The sequence below is a fragment of the Microcaecilia unicolor genome, chromosome 8, assembly GCF_901765095.1.
Source record: "Microcaecilia unicolor chromosome 8, aMicUni1.1, whole genome shotgun sequence".
Classification (NCBI taxonomy): Eukaryota; Metazoa; Chordata; class Amphibia; order Gymnophiona; family Siphonopidae; genus Microcaecilia; species Microcaecilia unicolor.
In genome coordinates this window covers 26,777,959-26,800,225 of record NC_044038.1, presented here as the reverse complement: position 1 = coordinate 26,800,225, position 22,267 = coordinate 26,777,959, and the positions used below count along the sequence as shown (strand labels likewise).

Here is a 22,267-nt window from a genome sequence, read left to right as displayed (position 1 = left end):
GGTCAAAGAATCATGATATGAAGTCTGAGGGAGGTGACCTCAAAGGAAATGAGGGCATTCTTTCCAGAGAGGCTGGTAGATTCCTGAAGTAATATAGCAAAAGAAAAAAAAAAACAAAAAAAAAAACAACCCACCCTATGTGGCAATTCAAATATAAAATTGCAATACTCTTCAAACCCAAATCTTATCTAAATCAATTTTATTGGAAAACATTACATGTTTATCTCTCTTCATATCTAGGACTGCAATATCACAGTTTGTGTATGATGTGCACAAGTCGTTCAAGACAACAGTGCTTATCAACTGGTATAATCATCAGTCCCGACATATATTTAAAAATATTTCACCATCATTAAGTACCAAAAACAATTTTTGGGCTTCTTTTACAAAGCTGCACTAGTGATTCCCATGCGGCAATTAAGAGGAAGCCCACAGGAACAGAATGGCTTCCTCTCGTTTGCCTTGCAGGAATCGCTAATGCAGGCTTTGTAAAAGAAACCCTAAGGGGCCCTTTTTACTAAGCTGTGGTAAAAGGGGCCCACCTAGCAGTAGCGGCTATTTTTGCCAGGCGCCAGGGCCCCTTTTACCACAGGAGGTGAAAATAGTCAAAAATGAAATGGCAGAGAGAGTGGAAGAGTAAATTGAGTCAGCTTATATATATGGAACGCCTCACGGCATATCGTAGGGAGGGGTTAAAACGGCATAAAGGGGGATGGCAATGTTTACAGACAAAAGTACAGAATATTTAAGACTATGTTTATGAGGGAATATTACAAGCAGTGTTGCTGGGGGGAGGCGTGTGGGGGGGAAGGGGTTATGGAGGGATGGGAGGACGAAGGCCCCTGCGTGGGCTGATATGAGCGGGTTGTGCTTTTGGTTATATATTCATTGTTTGAATGTGTGTTTGCTGTTTATGCTAATAAATAAAAACATTTAAAGTTAAAACAAAAAATGAAATGGCAGTGCGGCAAGTCTGCACTTGCCACGTGACCATGGGGGGGGGGGGGGGGGGGGGGGGGGGGGGGGGGGGGGAGAGCATTTACCGCCAATTATCAAGGTGGCAGTAAGTGCTCCTGTGCTAACCCAGCGGTAGCTGAGCAGTGTGCGATGCTGCCCAATTACTGACAGATAACCCCCTGCGGAAATATTTTTTCAATATTTCCGCTAGCACTGGAAATGGTGTGCACTGGAGGCGGAACTACCACCAGCACCTGCGTTGGGCCGGTAGTAGTTCCAGGCAGGGGCGTATCTGCGTGGGGCCTCAGGGGCCTGGGCCCCCGCAGATTTCGCCCTGGACCCCCCTACCGCTGCCAACCCTCCCCCTCCGTTGCTCGCTTACCTTCGCTGGCGGGGGACCCCAACCCCCGCCAGCCGAGGTCCGCGTCCTCCTGCCGCTGCCGGCTGCCTTTGGTGCTTTCATTTGTCCATTGAAGCTGGCGCCGATGAAAGTTTCTTTTGAGTCTGACGTCGCTGCACGTTGTACGTGCAGGACGTCAGACTCAGAAACATTTTCTGAGTCTGACGTCAGAGTCAAAAGAAACTTTAGTTGGCGCCAGCTTCAATGGACAAATGAAAGCACCAAAGGCAGCCGGCAGCGGCAGCGGCAGGAGGACGCGGACCTCGGCTGGCGGGGGTTGGGGTCCCCCGCCAGCGAAGGTAAGCGAGCAACGGAGGGGGAGGGTTGGCAATGGTAGCGGCGGGGGGAGGGGGATCGGCAATGGCGGCGGCGGCGGCGGCGGGGGGGGGGGGGGCTATAATGTGCCCCCTCACTCTGGCCCTGGCCCCCCCTACCGCCGCAGTTCAGATACGCCCCTGGTTCCAGGTTGCCACTGAGCAACCCTTTAGTAAAAGGGCCCCTGTGTTTAAAGGAATAAATGCAAAACCCTTCAACATATCTACAGATATAGAATCCACTGACTTCAACAAGTTTAAATGGCCAACTCCAGCAATTTAAGAATAATCTTCCAACTACTACTAAAAAAAAAATTACCTACATCAGATCATGTGACGAGTGTTGAAACTCTGCTTCAGAATATATTAAAAAAAAAATATATATATACAGACCAATCCTCTAATATAAAAAAAATAAACAATACACATTAAATCAGAGCATACACTGCTCACATCCAGTGTCTGTAGAGAAAGAAAAGTGACTGTTTAGTTTAAATAAGACTGCCCAAATTTGTATCCAATCATAGTACTTAGATTATCCAATCAAAAACTCTTCAATAGACCCTCATTACCTTTCACAATGACGACATCCAGTCTACTTCTAAAGTCAATCATGCAGACAGTACAAAAATCAAATATATATATATCTGAATTATAAAGAGCAATTTTTAATATTTATCTCTTGAGAAAAAGAATCATCCAGTTTGTCAATCATCCCTTCAGTGGCAGGCATTGAAGGAATGGCCATTAGTTACAAAATGATTGACTAATGGAGCCGACAAAGTCTTCATATTAAGTCTGCTATGATGTTCATTAAGTTCAAAAAGTAGAACTGATGTATGCCAGTTGGCACGGAATCAGAATCAAGTAAAACAATACACAGCACATTATATTTAGCAGTAAAACATTTTTATATTCTACTGTAATCCACCAAGGATGGTAGATTGGCAGAATAGACATTAAGTACATTAAAAAAAATACATATTTTGGATATATTCAATTTGAGCCCCTAAAATTCTGATGGCACCATGAGCATTGCGTACATGGAGTATGTGAGCAAGGCTCTGTACACTGAGTACATGATTATAAAATTAGTTTCCGAAGATCACATATGCATATGTAATATCAAATCATACCTTGTTGAGCAGACTGGATCTGCCATCGTTTACTATGTTACTGTTAAACTTCTATCCTGAGAATAAGTTATAATTGGAATGTCAGTGAAGCACTCATGAATTTGTAAAAGTAGACAAAAATCACATTATCAATTTAACTAATTGAGACATACCTGTTGAAAATGGTAGTACTCAAGATTATAGGAGGACTTTCTCCTCCGATATTGAAGCCAAAGACGTCTTTGTGCATATTATACTATAAAAGTACGCTTCTCTCCTGGGGTATCTACAACTCAAAACATCATCTGCTGCTTTCACTTTAAAACCCCTAAAGAACCACATATATGTATCAGTCTAAGAAACTGATGAAAAATCTTTTTATAATTCAAATTAAATGGATGACTTTTAAATCTTAAAAAAAAATATTCTGTTAAATTTATTTTCCAAACTATGATATGGCAGAAGCCAAGGGTCACACCCATAGCTGTATCATGACATTTTTGATAGAACTGGTCATTCATTTTAACATAGCTCCTATTCAATAGAAATTTTGCCAGACTAAGTAAAAAATCAGCACCAACATTATAAATGGCTTGATTAGTACTCAGACACTGATATATTACTTGCAATGAATGACCCTGTGTGATCTGGGTCTGCACAGTAATGAAACAATATCCATTCTTAATAGGCATACTGAATCCAATACTTCACCAAGATCACCTAATTTCAACATATGTATCTTAGAAATAAGATAGTACTTCGCTAGACAGCAGCTTAAAAATAATTTCAATAAATTTAGATAATTGCTTGGTCACTACATTGTATGTAGCCAATGTTGAAGAGATTTACCCTTCCCCTGGCTTCCACCACATCATTTTGGGAAAAGATTTGGGCGATTGGGACAACAGAAGAATTAGGATTTGTTAACTGGCTAAATCAGAGCAATGAGAATCTAATTTACTATTAAATATCTTTTGATTTGCATTATTTTTTATTAGAATGTACAAAGAAGGAAATGTACTATTAAACAACTTAATATATGAAATACATTGAATGAAATAATTTAGAATTTGAAAGTCATCATCCATTTAAAGAAAAATCTTCCTATAAGTTAGGGCTCTGTTTAGTAAGCCACATTAATGTCTTTTAACGTGTGTTAATCATGTACGCGAGTTAACCATGTAGGTGCCTACAATATCCCTATAGGTGCCTACATGGTTAGCAGGCACAGTAATTGTAGGTACGTTAAAAATGCTAATGTGCCTTACTACTACTTATTTCTATAGCGCTACTAGATGTACACAGCGCTGTACACTTGGACATGAAGAGATAGTGCCTGCTTGGCAGAGCTTACAATCTAATTAGGACAGACAAACAGGACAAATAAGAGATAAGGGAATTACTAAGGTGGGGATGATAAAATAAAGGTAAACAAGTGAGTAAGGGTTAGGAGGGCCCTAAATTTCTTAATCTGAGATACATGTGCTTCTCTAGGGGACTTTAAAGTAAAGACAGCAGAATTGAGCAACACATTTTTGAACAATACAAACCTCAGGAACTTTTTTTTAGACATGCTCAGAGATCTTTCCCTCTAATATCAGAAGGAAAAAAAAAAGTCCTCCAAAAATCTTGAATGCTACCATTTTCAACAGGCACTTCTCAATTAGTTAAGCTGATTTGGTCATTTTGGCTAGTTTTACAAACTCATGAATGCTTTACTGACACTCGGCTTATTCCCAGGGTAGAAGTATTAGGTGAAAAAGTTTTACAATCATGTAATCAGTCTTCAGAACTGTGCTCACATATTCCATATACTCAATGTTTGTGGTGCCATCATACCAGTAATGGCTCGAATTGGATACAACCAAAGATTGGAGATGCTTTACTGCTAAATACTACTCGTGATTCTTTGTAGGTTGTTTACTTGATTCTATGTCCATGCCAACTGGCGTACATTGGTTGTACTATTGGACCTATTAAAATTCAACTTAAAGGAACATCGTAACAAACTTAATATGAAAACTTTGTCAGCTCCATTAGTGATTTTTTAAAAAACTAATGGCCATTCTTTTAATGCCTGCCATTAGAGGGCGATCGAAATTATCAATTTGTCATTCTCACTGGAATCTGAATAGATATCTGAATAATAAAGAGCAATTTTGAGTTTGGTTTGAATTTAGAACAGACAATGTTGCTGGTATATGAGAGTCTACTGAAGACTTTTGAATGGTCAGTTCAAACTAAGGGCCCTGTTTACTAATGTAAGCTTGCTTTTTTAGCATGTGCTAAACGTGTAAACGCCCATGGGAATATTATGGAAATCTACATGGTTAGCGTATGCTAAAAATGCTAGCATGCTTCTAGTGCAGCTTAGTAAACAGGCCCCTTCGTATGATGATTGGATACAACTTTGGATTAACTTATTTAAACTGGCCTTTCATTTTTCTTCCTCTGCATATGCTGGATGTGAGCAGCGCATGCTATCATTTAATGCGAATTATTATCAGTTGATTTTGTATTTTCAGAGGACTCATCTGCATATTTTTGATATGTCCTGAAACAGTTAACACTTGAAGCATATCACGTCAGTGATTTTTTTTTTTTTTTAAAGTCTGTGAAGATTATTCTTAAATTGTTCGAATTGGCCACTGAAACCAGCTGGTCATTGTCTCTATATGCAAATAACTACCACAATAATTCTATGTATATAAGGGTTTGAAGTACTTTTTAAATTTTTTTTTGAAACACGAATTGTATTTGGCACTTATGAAGCTGAAATATTTTAAAATACATCTCAGGACTGATGATTTTACTTTTCGATGTGCACAGGTTTTTGTAATTATTGTGCCTATCCTACTCAAACTGTTTGTGATATTGCATTGGGGAAGGGGGGAGGAGGTGCAAGATGGCCAGGTTATTAGACATGTTGAATGTTGGATTTGATAATTGTATTATGTTAAAAATTTGGCTTTTGGATGATGTAATGTTATAATCGTTTGCACGTATAAATAAAGAATTTAAAAAAAAAACTTTGTGATATTGTAATCCTATATATAAAGGTCCTTTATAAACTTTAATATAAATACATTTTATATTCTATAAAATTATCTAGGTAAGATTGATTTGAAGAACAATGCAACTTTACACAGTTTCTAAATTACCAAAAAGACGTTTTTTTTGGTTCATCTATTGCGGATTTTTGATTCTGGCAAGGGCTTTTTTCCCCCTCTTCTGATCTAGCTGCAGGTGTGCTGGAAACCAATACTGTGTAAGAATTTAAACTTGCTTGGGACAGATAAAGGACCGTGGTAAAAACAGGACTATCGTTTGGGTAAAAAAATTAAAATAAAAAAAAGACTTGGGCAGGGGCCCTTGAATGTTGGTTTAAGTATAAGAACTTAATATATTATATACCTAGAACAGTAGAGGAACAGAGGGATGTCAACAGGTGATTGAGCTTGCATGGCTGACAGTTGGGATGTATCTGTATCTGGAACAATATAGAAAGGAACAAAGCAGAATGTATGGGCCAATTAATTTTATTTTTTTTTATTTATATCACGCCTTTTCAGTAGTAGCTCAAGGCAAGTTACATTCAGGTATAGTAGGAATTTTCCTGTCCCCAGAGGGCTTACAATCTAAGTCTGTACCTGAGGCAACGAAGGGTTAAGTGACTTACAAGTAGGATTTGACCCTTGCTTCACCGGTTATCTGTCACCACTTAATGCTAATGTTGTCATTCTGTCTAATAACATACTGGCCAATGGATTTCAATTACAACACTATCTAACGCTAAGTCTTCAGAGTCCAGGGTGTGTTGAAAGTATTCATACCAGTCAGAAGTTGGACCCACTAGGACTGTTTTCCACCTGCAGTATTACCTTATGTATTTGTATAGGAATAAGTTACATAATGCTGTATGTGCAAGAGGATTACAGTACAGGTAAAATTAGTGTGGCTAATACAACTACAGTACAAAATTAGTACAAGGGTTAACTGTCAGTGGCGTAGCCAAGGGTGGGCTCGGGTGGGCCCAGGCCCATCCAGTAGCAGCACACCTATGATGTGACTGGCAGGGATCCCCAAGCCCCACCAGCTGAAAACTCCCAACAACTGTCCCTCCTGCAGACCTTGTAAATAGCAGATCTTCGCCTGCAGTGAGATGCAACTGATACATACTGCTTACTCTGGCCCCACAGCCTTCCCCCTGTGATGTATTCCCGCCTATGCGGGAACAGGAAGATGCATCAGAGGGAAGGCTTTGGGATCAACATGAGCAATGTGTATTAGTTGCTGCTCGCTGCCGGTGAAACTCTGCTATTTAAAAGGTATGCAGGAGAGGGGGGGGGGGGGGGGGGGGGGGAGATGTTTGATAGACCATATGGCATGCAGGCGAGAGACGGAGAGACCAAATCACTTGTGGGACAAGGCAGAGTTCTTCTGCCCACCCATCTTAGACCAAGGTCCACCCAAAATTGGGTGTCTGGCTACGCCCATGTTAACGGTATAAAGTTTTTCCGCATGTAAACACTATTTTACATGCATAAACAGTCCCTTATAAAATTGGTTGGGGGAATACATGTGTAAAATGTAGATGCACTGAAAGATTGCTCTTACGTTTACATGATCTCTGTGTAAGTGTTCCTGACATTGCAGCTGCAGTGTGCACACATTTTATAAAATACATGTTAGGATACAGGACAAAAAGGAGTAAACACTGCACAACGGGAGAAAATATGTCAAACGGAAGAAAGTAGGGGGAAGACCAATTCAATTCTAACTCAGTAGTGAACAAATTTACATCTACTCTGTGGAAGGCGTAAAGATGTGCGTGTACATCTGCATATACACGTGTATTTTATAACAAACAGAGAAAGTAAGGAAAGAACAATCTGATTTAATGCAATATAAAATCATAGACGACAACAAAACAGTAAGTTAATAGGTCTAGACTTGTGCAGTATACCATAAAACTAAGTCTGTAGATCCAGACTCAACACAAGGTCTGCAGCAGCATTTTCCTTAGAAAGAAAACTTTTGAGGACAAGGAGTAATCTTAGAGAGCATATGATGAAATACTTCTTTACGTTTGGAACTGATAAAGAGCAATGGCAAAGGAGGGCTGGGGTGAATTAGGCTACAGAAAAGGAGGCCTGTGTTTTGACTCAGATATAGGAACAGACTCTCCAACATTTACTTGGAATGGCAGAGAACAAAGCAGACTGGCAGTGTGCTGGTGTAGCTGAGTCAAGCTCTCAAAAAGAAATTGCAAGGCCTTTGGTACATTCGCAGCTGGAGAGTCTCTAGGCATGAGTAGCAGGCTGCTTTGACTACAAACCTCTACTGCGGTAGTGTGGGTGCGTGTTTTAGATACGCGCTGGACCATTTCTGACCGCGTCTGGAAAAAAGGGTTTTTTTTTTGAGGTCAGGAAATGGACAAAATTAAAACCACAGTGCGTCTATTTATGGCCTGTGCCATTACCACCACCCACTGACTTAGCAGTAAGGGCTCAAGCATTACCCACGTGCCAACTGCCGATTGCCACCAGGAATCCCCCCCCCCCCCCCCCGCAGTAGAAAATTATTTTCTACTGTGGGTTTTTGGCGTGTGCCAAACTCGGAATTACCGCCTGGCGCATGTGCTAGCCGGGTGGTAATGCAGGTTTGAAGCGCGCTGCACGTGCGTAGGCCCTTACATACCTTTGTAAAAGGGACCCTAGATGCTGAAAGATGGGAGAGATCTATCTAGAGTAGTGCAGAAGGGAAGCCAGCAACAACTACTATGTTGTGTCTTCTTTGCAGGACATTCAATTTAAAATTTAAAAACAGGAAAAAATACTTGGAATATGGAACCTCACATCTTTTCTACATGTAAATCACTTATGGTAAGTATTCATCACATTGCTTGGTTAATCTTATACTGTATTGTGTAAACAGCGAATGCTACATACCTGTAGAAGGTATTCTCCGAGGACAGCAGGCTGATTGTTCTCACTGATGGGTGACGTCCACGGCAGCCCCTCCAATCGGAAACTTCACTAGCAAAGTCCTTTGCTAGCCCTCGCGCGCCCGCGCGCACCGCGCATGCGCGGCCGTCTTCCCGCCCGAAACCGGCTCGAGCCGGCCAGTCCAGTATGTAGCAATACAATACACTTCAAGGGAAGACACAACTCCAAAGGGGAGGCGGGCGGGTTTGTGAGAACAATCAGCCTGCTGTCCTCGGAGAATACCTTCTACAGGTATGTAGCATTCGCTTTCTCCGAGGACAAGCAGGCTGCTTGTTCTCACTGATGGGGTATCCCTAGCCCCCAGGCTCACTCAAAACAACAACATTGGTCAATTGGGCCTCGCAACGGCGAGGACATAACTGAGATTGACCTAAAAAAATTTACCAACTAACTGAGAGTGTAGCCTGGAACAGAACAAACAGGGCCCTCGGGGGTGGAGTTGGATCCTAAAGCCCAAACAGGTTCTGAAGAACTGACTGCCCGAACCGACTGTCGCGTCGGGTATCCTGCTGCAGGCAGTAATGAGATGTGAATGTGTGGACAGATGACCACGTCGCAGCTTTGCAAATTTCCTCCATGGTGGCTGACTTCAAGTGGGCTACCGACGCAGCCATGGCTCTAACATTATGAGCCGTGACATGACCCTCAAGAGCCAGCCCAGCCTGGGCATAAGTGAAGGAAATGCAATCTGCTAGCCAATTGGATATGGTGCGTTTCCCTACAGCCACTCCCCTCTTGTTGGGATCAAAAGAAACAAACAGTTGGGCGGACTGTCTGTGGGGCTGTGTCCGCTCCAGATAGAAGGCCAATGCTCTCTTGCAGTCCAATGTGTGCAGCTGACGTTCAGCAGGGCAGGAATGAGGACGGGGAAAGAATGTTGGCAAGACAATTGACTGGTTCAGATGGAACTCCGACACGACCTTTGGCAGAAACTTAGGGTGAGTGCGGAGGACTACTCTGTTGTGATGAAATTTGGTGTAAGGGGCCTGGGCTACCAGGGCCTGAAGCTCACTGACTCTACGAGCCGAAGTAACTGCCACCAAGAAAATGACCTTCCAGGTCAAGTACTTCGGATGGCAGGAATTCAGTGGCTCGAAAGGAGGTTTCATCAGCTGGGTGAGAACGACATTGAGATCCCATGACACTGTAGGAGGCTTGACAGGGGGCTTTGACAAAAGCAAACCTCTCATGAAGCGAACAACTAAAGGCTGTCCTGAGATCGGCTTACCTTCCACTTGGTAATGGTATGCACTGATTGCACTAAGGTGGACCCTTACTGAGTTGGTCTTCAGACCAGACTCAGACAAGTGGAGAAGGTATTCAAGCAGGGTCTGTGCAGGACAAGAGCGAGGATCTAGGGCCTTGCTGTCACACCAGACGGCAAACCTCCTCCAGTGAAAGAAGTAACTTCTCTTAGTGGAGTCTTTCCTGGAAGCAAGCAAGATGCGGGAGACACCCTCTGGCAGACCCAAAGAGGCAAAGTCTACGCCCTCAACATCCAGGCCGTGAGAGCCAGGGACTGGAGGTTGGGATGCAGAAGAGCCCCTTCGTCCTGCGTGATGAGGGTCGGAAAACACTCCAATCTCCACGGTTCTTCGGAGGATAACTCCAGAAGAAGAGGGAACCAGATCTGACGCGGCCAAAAGGGAGCAATCAGAATCATGGTGCCTCGGTCTTGCTTGAGTTTCAACAAAGTCTTCCCCACCAGAGGAATGGGAGGATAAGCATACAGCAGACCTTCCCCCCAATCCAGGAGGAAGGCATCCGACGCCAGTCTGCCGTGGGCCTGAAGCCTGGAACAGAACTGAGGGACCTTGTGGTTCACTTGAGATGCGAAGAGATCCACCAGGGGGGTGCCCCACGCCTGGAAGATCTGTCGCACCACACGGGAATTGAGCGACCACTCGTGAGGTTGCATAATCCTGCTCAACCTGTCGGCCAGACTGTTGTTTACGCCTGCCAGATATGTGGCTTGGAGCACCATGCCTTGACGGCGAGCCCAGAGCCACATGCTGACGGCTTCCTGACACAGGGGGCGAGATCCGGTGCCCCCCTGCTTGTTGACATAGTACATGGCAACCTGATTGTCTGTCTGAATTTGGATAATTTGGTGGGACAGCCGATCTCTGAAAGCCTTCAGAGCGTTCCAGATCGCTCGCAACTCCAGAAGATTGATCTGTAGATCGCTTTCTTGGAGGGACCACCTTCCTTGGGTGTGAAGCCCATCGACATGAGCTCCCCATCCCAGGAGAGACGCATCCGTGGTCAGCACTTTTTGTGGCTGAGGAATTTGGAAGGGACGTCCCAGAGTCAAATTGGAGCAAATCGTCCACCAATACAGGGATTCGAGAAAACTCGTGGACAGGTGGATCACGTCCTCTAGACCCCCGGCGGCCTGATACCACTGGGAGGCTAGGGTCCATTGAGCAGATCTCATGTGAAGGCGGGCCATGGGAGTCACATGAACTGTGGAGGCCATGTGGCCCAGCAATCTCAACATCTGCCGAGCTGTGATCTGCTGGGACGCTCGCACCCGCGAGACGAGGGACAACAAGTTGTTGGCCCTCGCCTCTGGGAGATAGGCGCGAGCCGTCCGAGAATCCAGCAGGGCTCCGATGAATTCGAGTTTCTGCACTGGGAGAAGATGGGACTTTGGGTAATTTATCACAAACCCCAGTAGCTCCAGGAGGCGAATAGTCATCTGCATGGACTGCAGGGCTCCTGCCTCGGATGTGTTCTTCACCAGCCAATCGTCGAGATATGGGAACACGTGCACCCCCAGCCTGCGAAGCGCCGCTGCTACCACAGCTAGGCACTTTGTGAACACCCTGGGCGCAGAGGCGAGCCCAAAGGGTAGCACACAGTACTGGAAGTGGCGTGTGCCCAGCTGAAATCGCAGATACTGTCTGTGAGCTGGCAGTATCGGGATGTGTGTGTAGGCATCCTTCAAGTCCAGAGAGCATAGCCAATCGTTTTGCTGAATCATGGGGAGAAGGGTGCCCAGGGAAAGCATCCTGAACTTTTCTTTTACGAGATATTTGTTCAGGGCCCTTAGGTCTAGGATGGGACGCATCCCCCCTGTTTTCTTTTCCACAAGGAAGTACCTGGAATAGAACCCCAGCCCTTCTTGCCCGGATGGCACGGGCTCGACCGCATTGGCGCTGAGAAGGGCGGAGAGTTCCTCTGCAAGTACCTGCTTGTGCTGGAAGCTGTAGGACTGAGCTCCCGGTGGACAATTTGGAGGTTTTGAAGCCAAATTGAGAGTGTATCCTTGCCGGACTATTTGGAGAACCCACTGATCGGAGGTTATGAGAGGCCACCTTTGGTGAAAAGCTTTCAACCTCCCTCCGATAGGCAGGTCGCCCGGCACTGACACTTGGATGTCGGCTATGCTCTGCTGGAGCCAGTCAAAAGCTCGCCCCTTGCTTTTGCTGGGGAGCCGCGGGGCCTTGCTGAGTCGCACGCTGCTGACGAGAGCGAGCGCGCTGGGGCTTAGCCTGGGCCGCAGGCTGTCGGGAAGGAGGATTGTACCTACGCTTGCCAGAAGTATAGGGAACAGTCTTCCTTCCCCCGAAAATCGTCTACCTGTAGAGGTAGAAGCTGAAGGCTGCCGGCGGGCGAACTTGTCGAATGCGGTGTCCCGCTGGTGGAGAGACTCTACCACCTGCTCGACTTTTTCGCCAAAAATGTTATCCGCACGGCAAGGCGAGTCCGCAATCCGCTGCTGGATTCTATTCTCCAGGTCGGCGGCACGCAGCCATGAGAGCCTGCGCATCACCACACCTTGAGCAGCGGCCCTGGACGCAACATCAAAAGTGTCATAAACTCCTCTGGCCAGGAATTTTCTGCACGCCTTCAGCTGCCTGACCACCTCCTGAAAAGGCTTGGCTTGCTCAGGGGGAAGAGCATCAACCAAGCCCGCCAACTGCCGCACATTATTCCGCATGTGTATGCTCGTGTAGAGCTGGTAAGACTGGATCTTGGACACGAGCATAGAGGAATGGTAGGCCTTCCTCCCAAAGGAGTCTAAGGTTCTAGCGTCCTTGCCCGGGGGCGCCGAAGCATGTTCCCTAGAACTCTTAGCCTTCTTTAGGGCCAAATCCACAACTCCAGAGTCATGAGGCAACTGAGTGCGCATCAGCTCTGGGTCCCCATGGATCCGGTACTGGGACTCGATCTTCTTGGGAATGTGGGGATTAGTTAATGGCTTGGTCCAGTTCGCAAGCAATGTCTTCTTCAGGACATGGTGCAAGGGAACAGTGGACGCTTCCTTAGGTGGAGAAGGATAGTCCAGGAGCTCAAACATTTCAGCCCTGGGCTCGTCCTCCACAACCACCGGGAAGGGGATGGCCGTAGACATCTCCCGGACAAAGGAGGCAAAAGACAGACTCTCGGGAGGAGAAAGCTGTCTCTCAGGAGAGGGAGTGGGATCAGACGGAAGACCCTCAGACTCCTCGTCAGAGAAATATCTGGGATCTTCCTCTTCCTCCCACGAGGCCTCACCCTCGGTGTCAGACACAAGTTCACGGACCTGTGTCTGCAACCTCGCCCTGCTCGACTCCGTGGAACCCCGTCCACGATGGGGGTGTCGAGAGGTAGACTCCCTCGCCCACATCGGCGAAGCTCCCTCCGCCGACGTAGTCGGGGAGCCTTCCTGGGAGGTGGCCGCGGTCGGTACCGCACGCGGTACCGACGTCGGGGACCTCAACCTGGGCGATGGGCCAGCCGGCGCCACGCTCGACGGTACCGGTGGCGCAAGCACCGCCGGTACCGGAGGGTAGGGCGCAACAGCTCTCCCAGAATCTCTGGGAGAACGGCCCGGAGGCTCTCGTTTAGAGCGGCTGCAGAGAAAGGCTGAGAGGTCGATGCAGGCGTCGACGTCAGTACCTGTTCCGGGCGTGGAGGCTGTTCCGGGCTGTCCAGAGCGGAGCGCATCGACACCTCCTGAACAGAGGGTGAGCGGTCCTCTCGGTGCCGATGCCTGCTGGGTGCCGAACCCCTCGGCGACCCAGAGCTCTCGGTGCCGACACGGGGAGGAGACCGGTGTCGATGCTTCTTCGATTTCTTCCGAAGCATGTCACCAGAGCTCCCCGGCACCGACGAGGAGGACGTCGAATCCATCCGTCGCTTCCTCGGGGCCGAGACTGAAGAAGGTCGATCTCGGGGGGGCTGTACCGCAGGAGCCCTCAGGGTAGGAGGAGACCCACCCGAGGGCTCACCGCCACCAGCAGGGGAATGGACAGCCCTCACCTGCACTCCACCCGATGCACCACCGTCCGACGACATCAGCAGACGAGGTCCTGGTACCACCGACGTCGATGCAGCTATCCGATGTCTCGGCGCCGATGCAGAGGCCCGATGCCTCGATGCACTCGATGCAGGGGCGGCCGAGGAAGATGGTCTGGACGCTGACGACGTCGATGCACTCGAAGATCCCGGTGCCGATGCCGACGAAGAGCCCGAGAACAACACGTTCCACTGGGCTAGTCTCGCTACCTGAGTCCGCCTTTGAAGCAGGGAACACAGACTGCAGTTCTGAGGGCGGTGCTCGGCCCCCAGACACTGAAGACACGACGAGTGTCGATCAGTGAGCGAGATAACCCGGGCGCACTGGGTGCACTTCTTGAAGCCGCTGGAAGGCTTCGATGTCATGGGCGGAAAAATCACGCCGGCGAAATCAAAAGCCGAAATGGCGAAATTTGAAGCACCAAATTTAGAGGGAGAAAAAATCTCGACCGAGGCCGAAAAGAGGCCTACCCCGACGACGAAAGAAAACTTACCGGGGCAAAAAAGCTGGAAGTACGGGGAGGATTTACACGAAACCCGGCGGGGGGTTTCCGGAGCACTTCCCGACTAGGACAAAGCTTTCCCGAAGGAAAAAAACATGTTCAAAACAAATTGGACGCGCGAGGTCGACTTTCCGGGGCTCGACACGGCGAAAACACGACCGTACCGAGTGCGGACAAAAGAAGACTGGCCGGCTCGAGCCGGTTTCGGGCGGGAAGACGGCCGCGCATGCGCGGTGCGCGCGGGCGCGCGAGGGCTAGCAAAGGACTTTGCTAGTGAAGTTTCCGATTGGAGGGGCTGCCGTGGACGTCACCCATCAGTGAGAACAAGCAGCCTGCTTGTCCTCGGAGAATGATTGTTATGTAATAAACCCAAACAGAAATCTCATTACATTTACCCTGGATCAAGAAAATGTTTCTACTGAAATAACTTGATTTTCAACAGGCTGTAAAAAAATTTTTCAAGTATTCAGCACTAACATTACTTTGCTGTAATATGACCCTAGTGTAAGTTACTACTTAGTGCCGACTTACAAAATGAGATACAGCAAAGTACTGCAGAATACAGGATAAGAGAGCAAGGCCCCTACATCAGTAACAAAATAATTTTTCAATTTATTTTTATTTGGATTTATCACCTTTTTTTTTTAAGAAATTCACCCAAGGCAGTGTACAGCAAGTATAACCCAGACATAGGCAATAAACACTGCAGCACAAATATTCAAAAAAGTACATGTTTCAAAACCTTCCTAATAACCACAACCATGTACTTGCCTGTTATCCTTCTCTCTCTGCTTATCTTTAGATTTCTTTTTTTTCTTTGACTTTTTATGCCTTTTTACTCTTTGCTCCTCTAAAGGCTCCACGTGGAAGCTCCTTCTGCGTTTCTTTTCCACATCACTCTCACTGTCTTCGGAGCTGCTGTCACATTTTCTCTTGCGTTCCTTCAGGCTTTCGTGAGTGTAACAATAAGTGTCAGAACCACAAGTCTCGACTTCAGAAATAAAAGATGGCTTTTCATGATAATGCTTTTCTAAGTGCCACGTAAGAGAGGAAGCCTGATCCATCTCCAGTCCAGGATTGTTGCAGTGATGCCTTCCTTTATCTCTAGGTGCTGGCTCATGCATCCATCTACTTTTGTACTGATAATCCTTATATGGCCTACTGGTGTAAGATGGGTTTACTGGCTTTTCATAGTCTCTGTCACCATAGGACAGCCTTCTCTCTCTACCTTCTCTGGATCCATGGGAAGCGTAATAGTCATCATAATACCTGTAGTTGTCCCATCGTCTGTGCTTATCATGGTAGTATCTCTCCCTGCTCCAGGATTCTTCCCTTTTAGGATGGTAATACTTACTCCTTTCATGACCAATCTTGACTCTACTTCTGGACCTAGCTCTATAATGGCTATATTTTGCAGATGCCCTACTGCTATTTGGACTGCTTCTTTCCTTATAAGGCCTATACTTATTTCCATTCCAATACTCCTGTTTATATCTATCATGCTTGGTCCTTTCCTCACTGTAGGAGCACCTCTTTCTATAATATCCATCAACCATTTTGTTTCTATAGTGTTTCTCTCTCTCTCTGCTTTCACACCGACCACTTTCACTAAAATGTTTCTTGTCAAGTATTTTGGGGTTGGCCGGTTTTTCCTGGACTGGGGAATGGCTCTTGTTTCTCTGCCTACTTTTTTCTTCTTCTACGCATCTTTGATTGCTAGTAACATCATCTCTGCCTGCAGAATGGCGAGTCTCCGAAATTGTGGCCTGATCTGCTGAAGAACACTCATTAGCAAGTGACATATCTGCATAATTTTGAACTGTGTCTCTTGCTTCTTTACTGTTTTCTGCCGCTGGAGACAAAATATTTTAGAATTGTTATTGCCATCAGATTTTCCAAATGGGCTTTGAGGTATCCGTTCTATATATTCTTGTACAGACCCTTTGATGTTCTGAGCACTCTCTTCCAAGATGCCTTTTACTTCTTCGGGCTGTCTTACTTGGGTACTGTTACAAGTCTTAGTGTCATGCTGTTCCGATAAACTTTCTTCGCACTCAAGGCTTGTTTTCTTGGTACTATATTGGCTAGCGGTAGCAGAATGTATGCTGTCAATTTTTGTTAAATCATTTACAGCTGCATTGTGTTCTTTGGTAGATTGATTTTCAGGAGTCAACGGTGTTATTGAGGCCTTCTTTATTATGCAGTTAGGAGCAGGAGTGACCGCTTCAGATTTTTTGTAAGAATTGTCACTGACAAAGCCTTCAGTGTCCATGCCATTCTCAGAGATTTTCTGTTCAGATCCATTTATGCTGCAACAAAAAGTAAAATGATACTTTTGGTTACTTAACAGCGCATTTATGCAGTGCATTTGTTCTAAGCACTGTACAGTGTTTAACAAGGGACACATTCATCAAATAAAGCAGCAAATCTTCTACATCTAATTAAGTTGCAAGATAACTAGCCAGGAAAGAATCTACGTGTGCGCTTCCCAAAATGTACCAGAGTACAAATACTATCATTAATTCTGAAGAAAACAGTATTCTTTGCAATCTGAAATCCCCTCCTCCTTGTTTAACGGCAGAAGAAAATAGAAGATGTATTCAAAGATGATGCAACACCACAAATAACTCCTGGCCTGGAACGGAAAAAGAACCCTTTTAATGTTTCCCCAAGGCCAAACGTTATCATATACTCCATGTAGCTCTGCTGCTTCAGCCAGACATGGAGGTGGGAGTGACAGCTATAGCTCCAATGGAGACACCTGCTGGTTGATCGAAGAACAAACTTGGAGAAAGAGTTCAGACTATCATAATTACAAAAGGAAGGGATTGCAATAAGTTACATACACACATTATATATATACTAGCCGTTGAGCCCATTAAAACGGGCTAGTATGGGGTTTTTCCAAGGCCCCCCCCCCCCCCCGAGGTCGCTGCCGCCACCCCTCCACCCGGCCCGGGCCCTCTCTCCACTATTGAACTTATGTCGCCGAAACGCAGCAGGCAGATCAGCAGAGCTCCCATCGGCCTTCCTTCTCTGCCTGTGTCCCACCCTCGTGTGACGTAACGTCGGCGAGGGCGCAACACAGGCAGGGAAGGAAGGCCGACGGGAGCTCAGCTGATCTGCCTGCTGCGTGTCGGCGATGTAAGTTCAATACCGAAGAGAGTGCTCGGGCCGGGTGGAGGGGTGGCGGCGGCGACCTGGGGGGGGGGGGGGAGCGGTAGTGACGTCAGCGGTTCCCTCCCCCCCTTTGCGCAGTTTCCTTCTCTGTCCCGCCCCCATCATCATGTATTGACACGGGGGCGGGACAGAGAGGGAAGTCTCTACTGCGCATTTGCGGGTGAGTACGGTCATTCGCCATTTATATGTTTGATATACACACATACACACACACACACACACACACATATATATATATATATATATATATATACACACTTACATACATACATACATTTGTATTTATTTGGGATTTGATATATTGCTTTTGCTAATAAAAGGTCAAAGCAGTGAACAATACTACTATTATATAAAATAAATTCAGAACAGAAAGAATTCCATTTAAGACATCTGATGAATTCCAGAAAGCAACTCTATTTAGAACAATGCAAGTACTACATCGAGCGTTAACAGTAAATTTGAGAGGCTGAGATCATACTCCACATACCCTGGCTTAGGAGTGAGATTCATTCCCGCCACGGTATGCGCAAAACTAACCCATTTGGAGAAATTACCCGACACAAACTTGATTAGGCCCAGGAGATAAACCCTAAACACATGCAGTTATGGAAACCCTTTGCCTCATGAACACCAGTTTTATGTTGAATTCACTTCAAATATGGTCACTGGAGTTTGAATAGCTTGAAAATGCCATTGTGATGTCAATGGATCTATAAACACAGCTTGACCCCATGACCTCCAGGGCACCAAGCACCTCTGATACATTGCATCATTGTATTCCAATTCAAGAAAAGTGACCAAACTCATTAAAACAGTTAAGGTGTCATGATTTACATGGATGTCTTGAATTAAACAAAAAAAATTTAAGAGGCCCTTTTACTAATGTGTTAAGCAATACATGCATGATTTACTGCACGGGAGACAGTAACACAGGCTGCACTAATGCTTCCTACACTAAAAGGGCAGCCTCCATGTTAAAAATCCTGCATTTGCTGTACTCCTGGGATAAACTCTGCATTTTTTTTTGTTACATTTGTACCCCACACTTTTCCCACTCATGGCAGGCTCAATGTGGCTTACATGGGGCAATGGAGGGTTAAGTGACTTGCCCAGAGTCACAAGGAGCTGCCTGTGCCTGAAGTGGGAATCAAACTCAGTTCCTCAGTTCCCCAGGACCAAAGTCCACCACCCTAACCACTAGGCCACTCCTCCACTGTTGCTACTATTTGAGATTCTACATGGAATGTTGCTATTCCCCTAGCAACATTCCATTCCATGTAGAAGTCGGCCCTTGCAGATCACCAATGTGGCCGCGCAGGCTTCTGCTTCTGTGAGTCTGACGTCAGCCTTCTACATGGAATGTTGCTAGTGGAATAGCAACATTCCATGTAGAATCTCCAATAGTAGCAACATTCCATGTAGAATCTCCCATAGTATCTATTTATTTTTGTTACATTTGTACCCTGCGCTTTCCCACTCATGGCAGGCTCAATGCGGCTTACATGGGGCAATGGAGGGTTAAGTGACTTGCCCAGAGTCACAAGGAGCTGCCTGTGCCTGAAGTGGGAATCAAGCTCAGTTCCTCAGGACCAAAGTCCACCACCCTAACCACTAGGCCACTCCTCCACTCCATTTCCCACCAAAAGTACGAAAACACTATTATGAGGATCTCGATCTCAAAAACACAGTAGCTCCCTCCACAGAAACCAAAACAGGGCATAACAGAAGACTCCTACGAAAGGGCTTGGGCAGTTTAGGTAGGTGGGTATGTATAAGATAGTTAAGATGCCAAGGATGAAAGTATTTCCATTCAAATGGTACATCTGTAAACAGAATCCTGTTCATAATCCAGTGTCTTAGGTGACAAAATACAAGCCTGATTATATAACTTCACATCTGGCACTTCAAACCCACCCTGATGCCAAATACCCATCAGAAAGCTCCATATCATTATAGGTTTCTTTCCCCCCCCCCCCTCCCAAAATGTGGTCAATAACTAACGCAAGGCTCTAACATCTCATCTAAGAAGGCGAATGGGGAGAGAATGAAGGACGTACAACCAGTGTGGGGAAAACCACCATGCGATACAAATTTATTCTACCCAGCAAAGGTAAAGGCAAGGTAGACCAATGGTCAAAGGGACATTTTGTGTCATGAAGCAGTTTATCTACAATCTATCAATTGAAGAAGTGTCCAGGATACCTGTACCCCCAAATAACAGACTGAGTTATTTCTTTATTCAACTTTTTAATCTTGCATCCAAACTTCCAGTAAATACAAGCAATTTGATATCCTTGCAGAAGTCACCTATACTGAAGAAACAACTGGTTAAAAAACCCAAACAAATCTGTAATATCTGCATAGATGTAGGTCTTAAAACCAACACTGCTTAATCTAAAACCTGAGGAACTCATCAATACATTGATGAGTGCGATCTCTAGGACATGGAGAGTTTGCCCTGAAATTTGACACTATGGGGCGACTTCTATATATGGTGCCAAAAAAATTACTTATATAAGCTGCATTTAATATTAGGCGCAGTTTATAGAATAGCACTTACACCCATGAATTGTGCCCATGGTGAAAATGTACATGCCTAAATTAGGTGCATATCCCCCTTACTCCATAATGCTGCATGCAAATGCGAGGAACACCCCCGTTCTGCCCAAGACCCTCCCATTTCCCATTTTTAAAACGTGTGTAAAATACAATTAAATTGTGTATGCGCCCAAATTTTAGTGCCCAATTTTTAGTGACTTTTAATTAGGGGGTATATGTTCACATGATCAAAAAAAACCCGTACCCACTCCAACACTTTCCCCGAGATACCAACTTCATCCAAGATCAGCAATAAGCCATCATGATCCACAAAGCACAAGATAGTTCAAACTGCAACAGCATAGCCTTCTGACCTCTACTCTGCAAAGCTCTTCCTTCACCAACGATTGTATCTATCACTGTCTCGGTCTACCACTAGGGGTCATCTTTCCATATACTCCTCATATGGAAGGCTGACCTCAGGGTGTGGTTTTCTGCTGGGGGCTTGGCCTTGTGTATTCTTTTTTGAGGGGGGTGTCTGGTGTGTGATTAGGGGGATGAGGCTGCAGACTCTTAGTGCTGCCATGGGTAGCCGTTATGTAGTATTTTCAATGCTTTTTTTGTGCCCGCTCACCTGCCCGCCCTTAGCTCTCCAACAGCCCTGCTTTCTGTTCCTGCCACCCCGTGACACGTTTAAACCTTTTATTTATTTTTTTTTTACCTTAAGTCGAAGCGCCGGCGTTAGTGAAAGGACCAGGCTCGCCTCCAGCCTTCCCTTCATTCCCTCTGTGTCCCATCCTCACGGAAACAGGAAACAACGTCAGAGGAAGGCGGGACACGAAGGGAAGGCTGGAGAAGGCAAGCCTGGTCCTTTCACTAACGCCACCGCTGGCAATTCGACTTCAGGTTAAAAAAAAAAAAAAAAGATTTAAACGCATTGCGGGGCGGCAGCAACAGAAAGCAGGGCTGTCAGGGAGCTAAGGGCGGGCAGGTAGGGCTGGGGTTGGTACTGGAACTCGACGGGGGCAGAGGAGAATCGCTGGACATGGTTGGGAGGGGAGGATAGGGGCAAAGGAGAATCGCTGGACATGGATTGGAAGGGAGGGCAGGGGAGAGACAGCAGAGTTGTTGGACATGGATGGATGGAGGAAAGACAGGAAGGAGATGGACATGGATGGATGGAGGAAAGACAGGAAGGAGATGGACATGGATGGATGGAGGAAAGACAGGAAGGAGATGGACATGGATGGATGGAGGAAAGACAGGAAGGAGATGGACATGGATGGAGGGGAGGGAGAGAGATGAACATGGATGGAGGAGAGGGAGAGAGATGAACATGGATGGAGGGGAGGGAGAGAGATGAACATGGATGGAGGGGAGGGAGAGAGATGAACATGGATGGAGGGGAGGGAGAGAGATGAACATGGATGGAGGGGAGGGAGAGAGAGAGGGGAAGTGAGATGAACATGGATGGAGGGGAGGGAAAGAGGAGAAATGCTGGACATGGATGGAGGGAGAGAGCAAAAATGCTGGACGTGGATGGAAAGAGGCAGGAGATGTATACTGACGAGATGAGGGAAAGGGAAAAAAGAGGAGAAAAACTGCACATGGATGAATAAAATAGGCAAAAGCTGGATCCACTCTATACCATCTCCAGTCAAGTCCACAGAGGATCCAGCTTTTACCTATGGATTTAGGGCAAGAAATGAAGAGAGGAGGAAAGCAAATAAATAAATGGAAAGGAAGCCCTGGAAACAGAGTTAAGGGAACAGATAGAGAGCAGCAGAATCAGAGACTGGGACCACATGATCAGAAAAACAAAGTCACCAGACAACAAAGGTAGAAAAAATCATTTTAGTGTTTGGAAGATGTCCAACTTGAGAATTTATATCTGCTGTCTTATTTTGCACTGGGTATACTAGAGCTGTAACAGCTTATAGAAATTATTTATAATGAAAAAAAAAAT

At 45.9% G+C, this 22,267-nt stretch overlaps 1 protein-coding gene across 1 annotated transcript in view; it reads right to left on the bottom strand.

Annotated features, from left to right (window-relative positions):
- Window positions 1-22,267, bottom strand: part of USP42 (ubiquitin specific peptidase 42) — a 143,813-nt gene that overhangs the window by 31,534 nt on the left and 90,012 nt on the right. Inside the window, 2 exon segments of the mRNA XM_030211676.1 lie at window positions 15,355-16,453; window positions 16,456-16,892. Coding sequence (XP_030067536.1) covers window positions 15,355-16,453; window positions 16,456-16,892 — 1,536 coding nt within the window.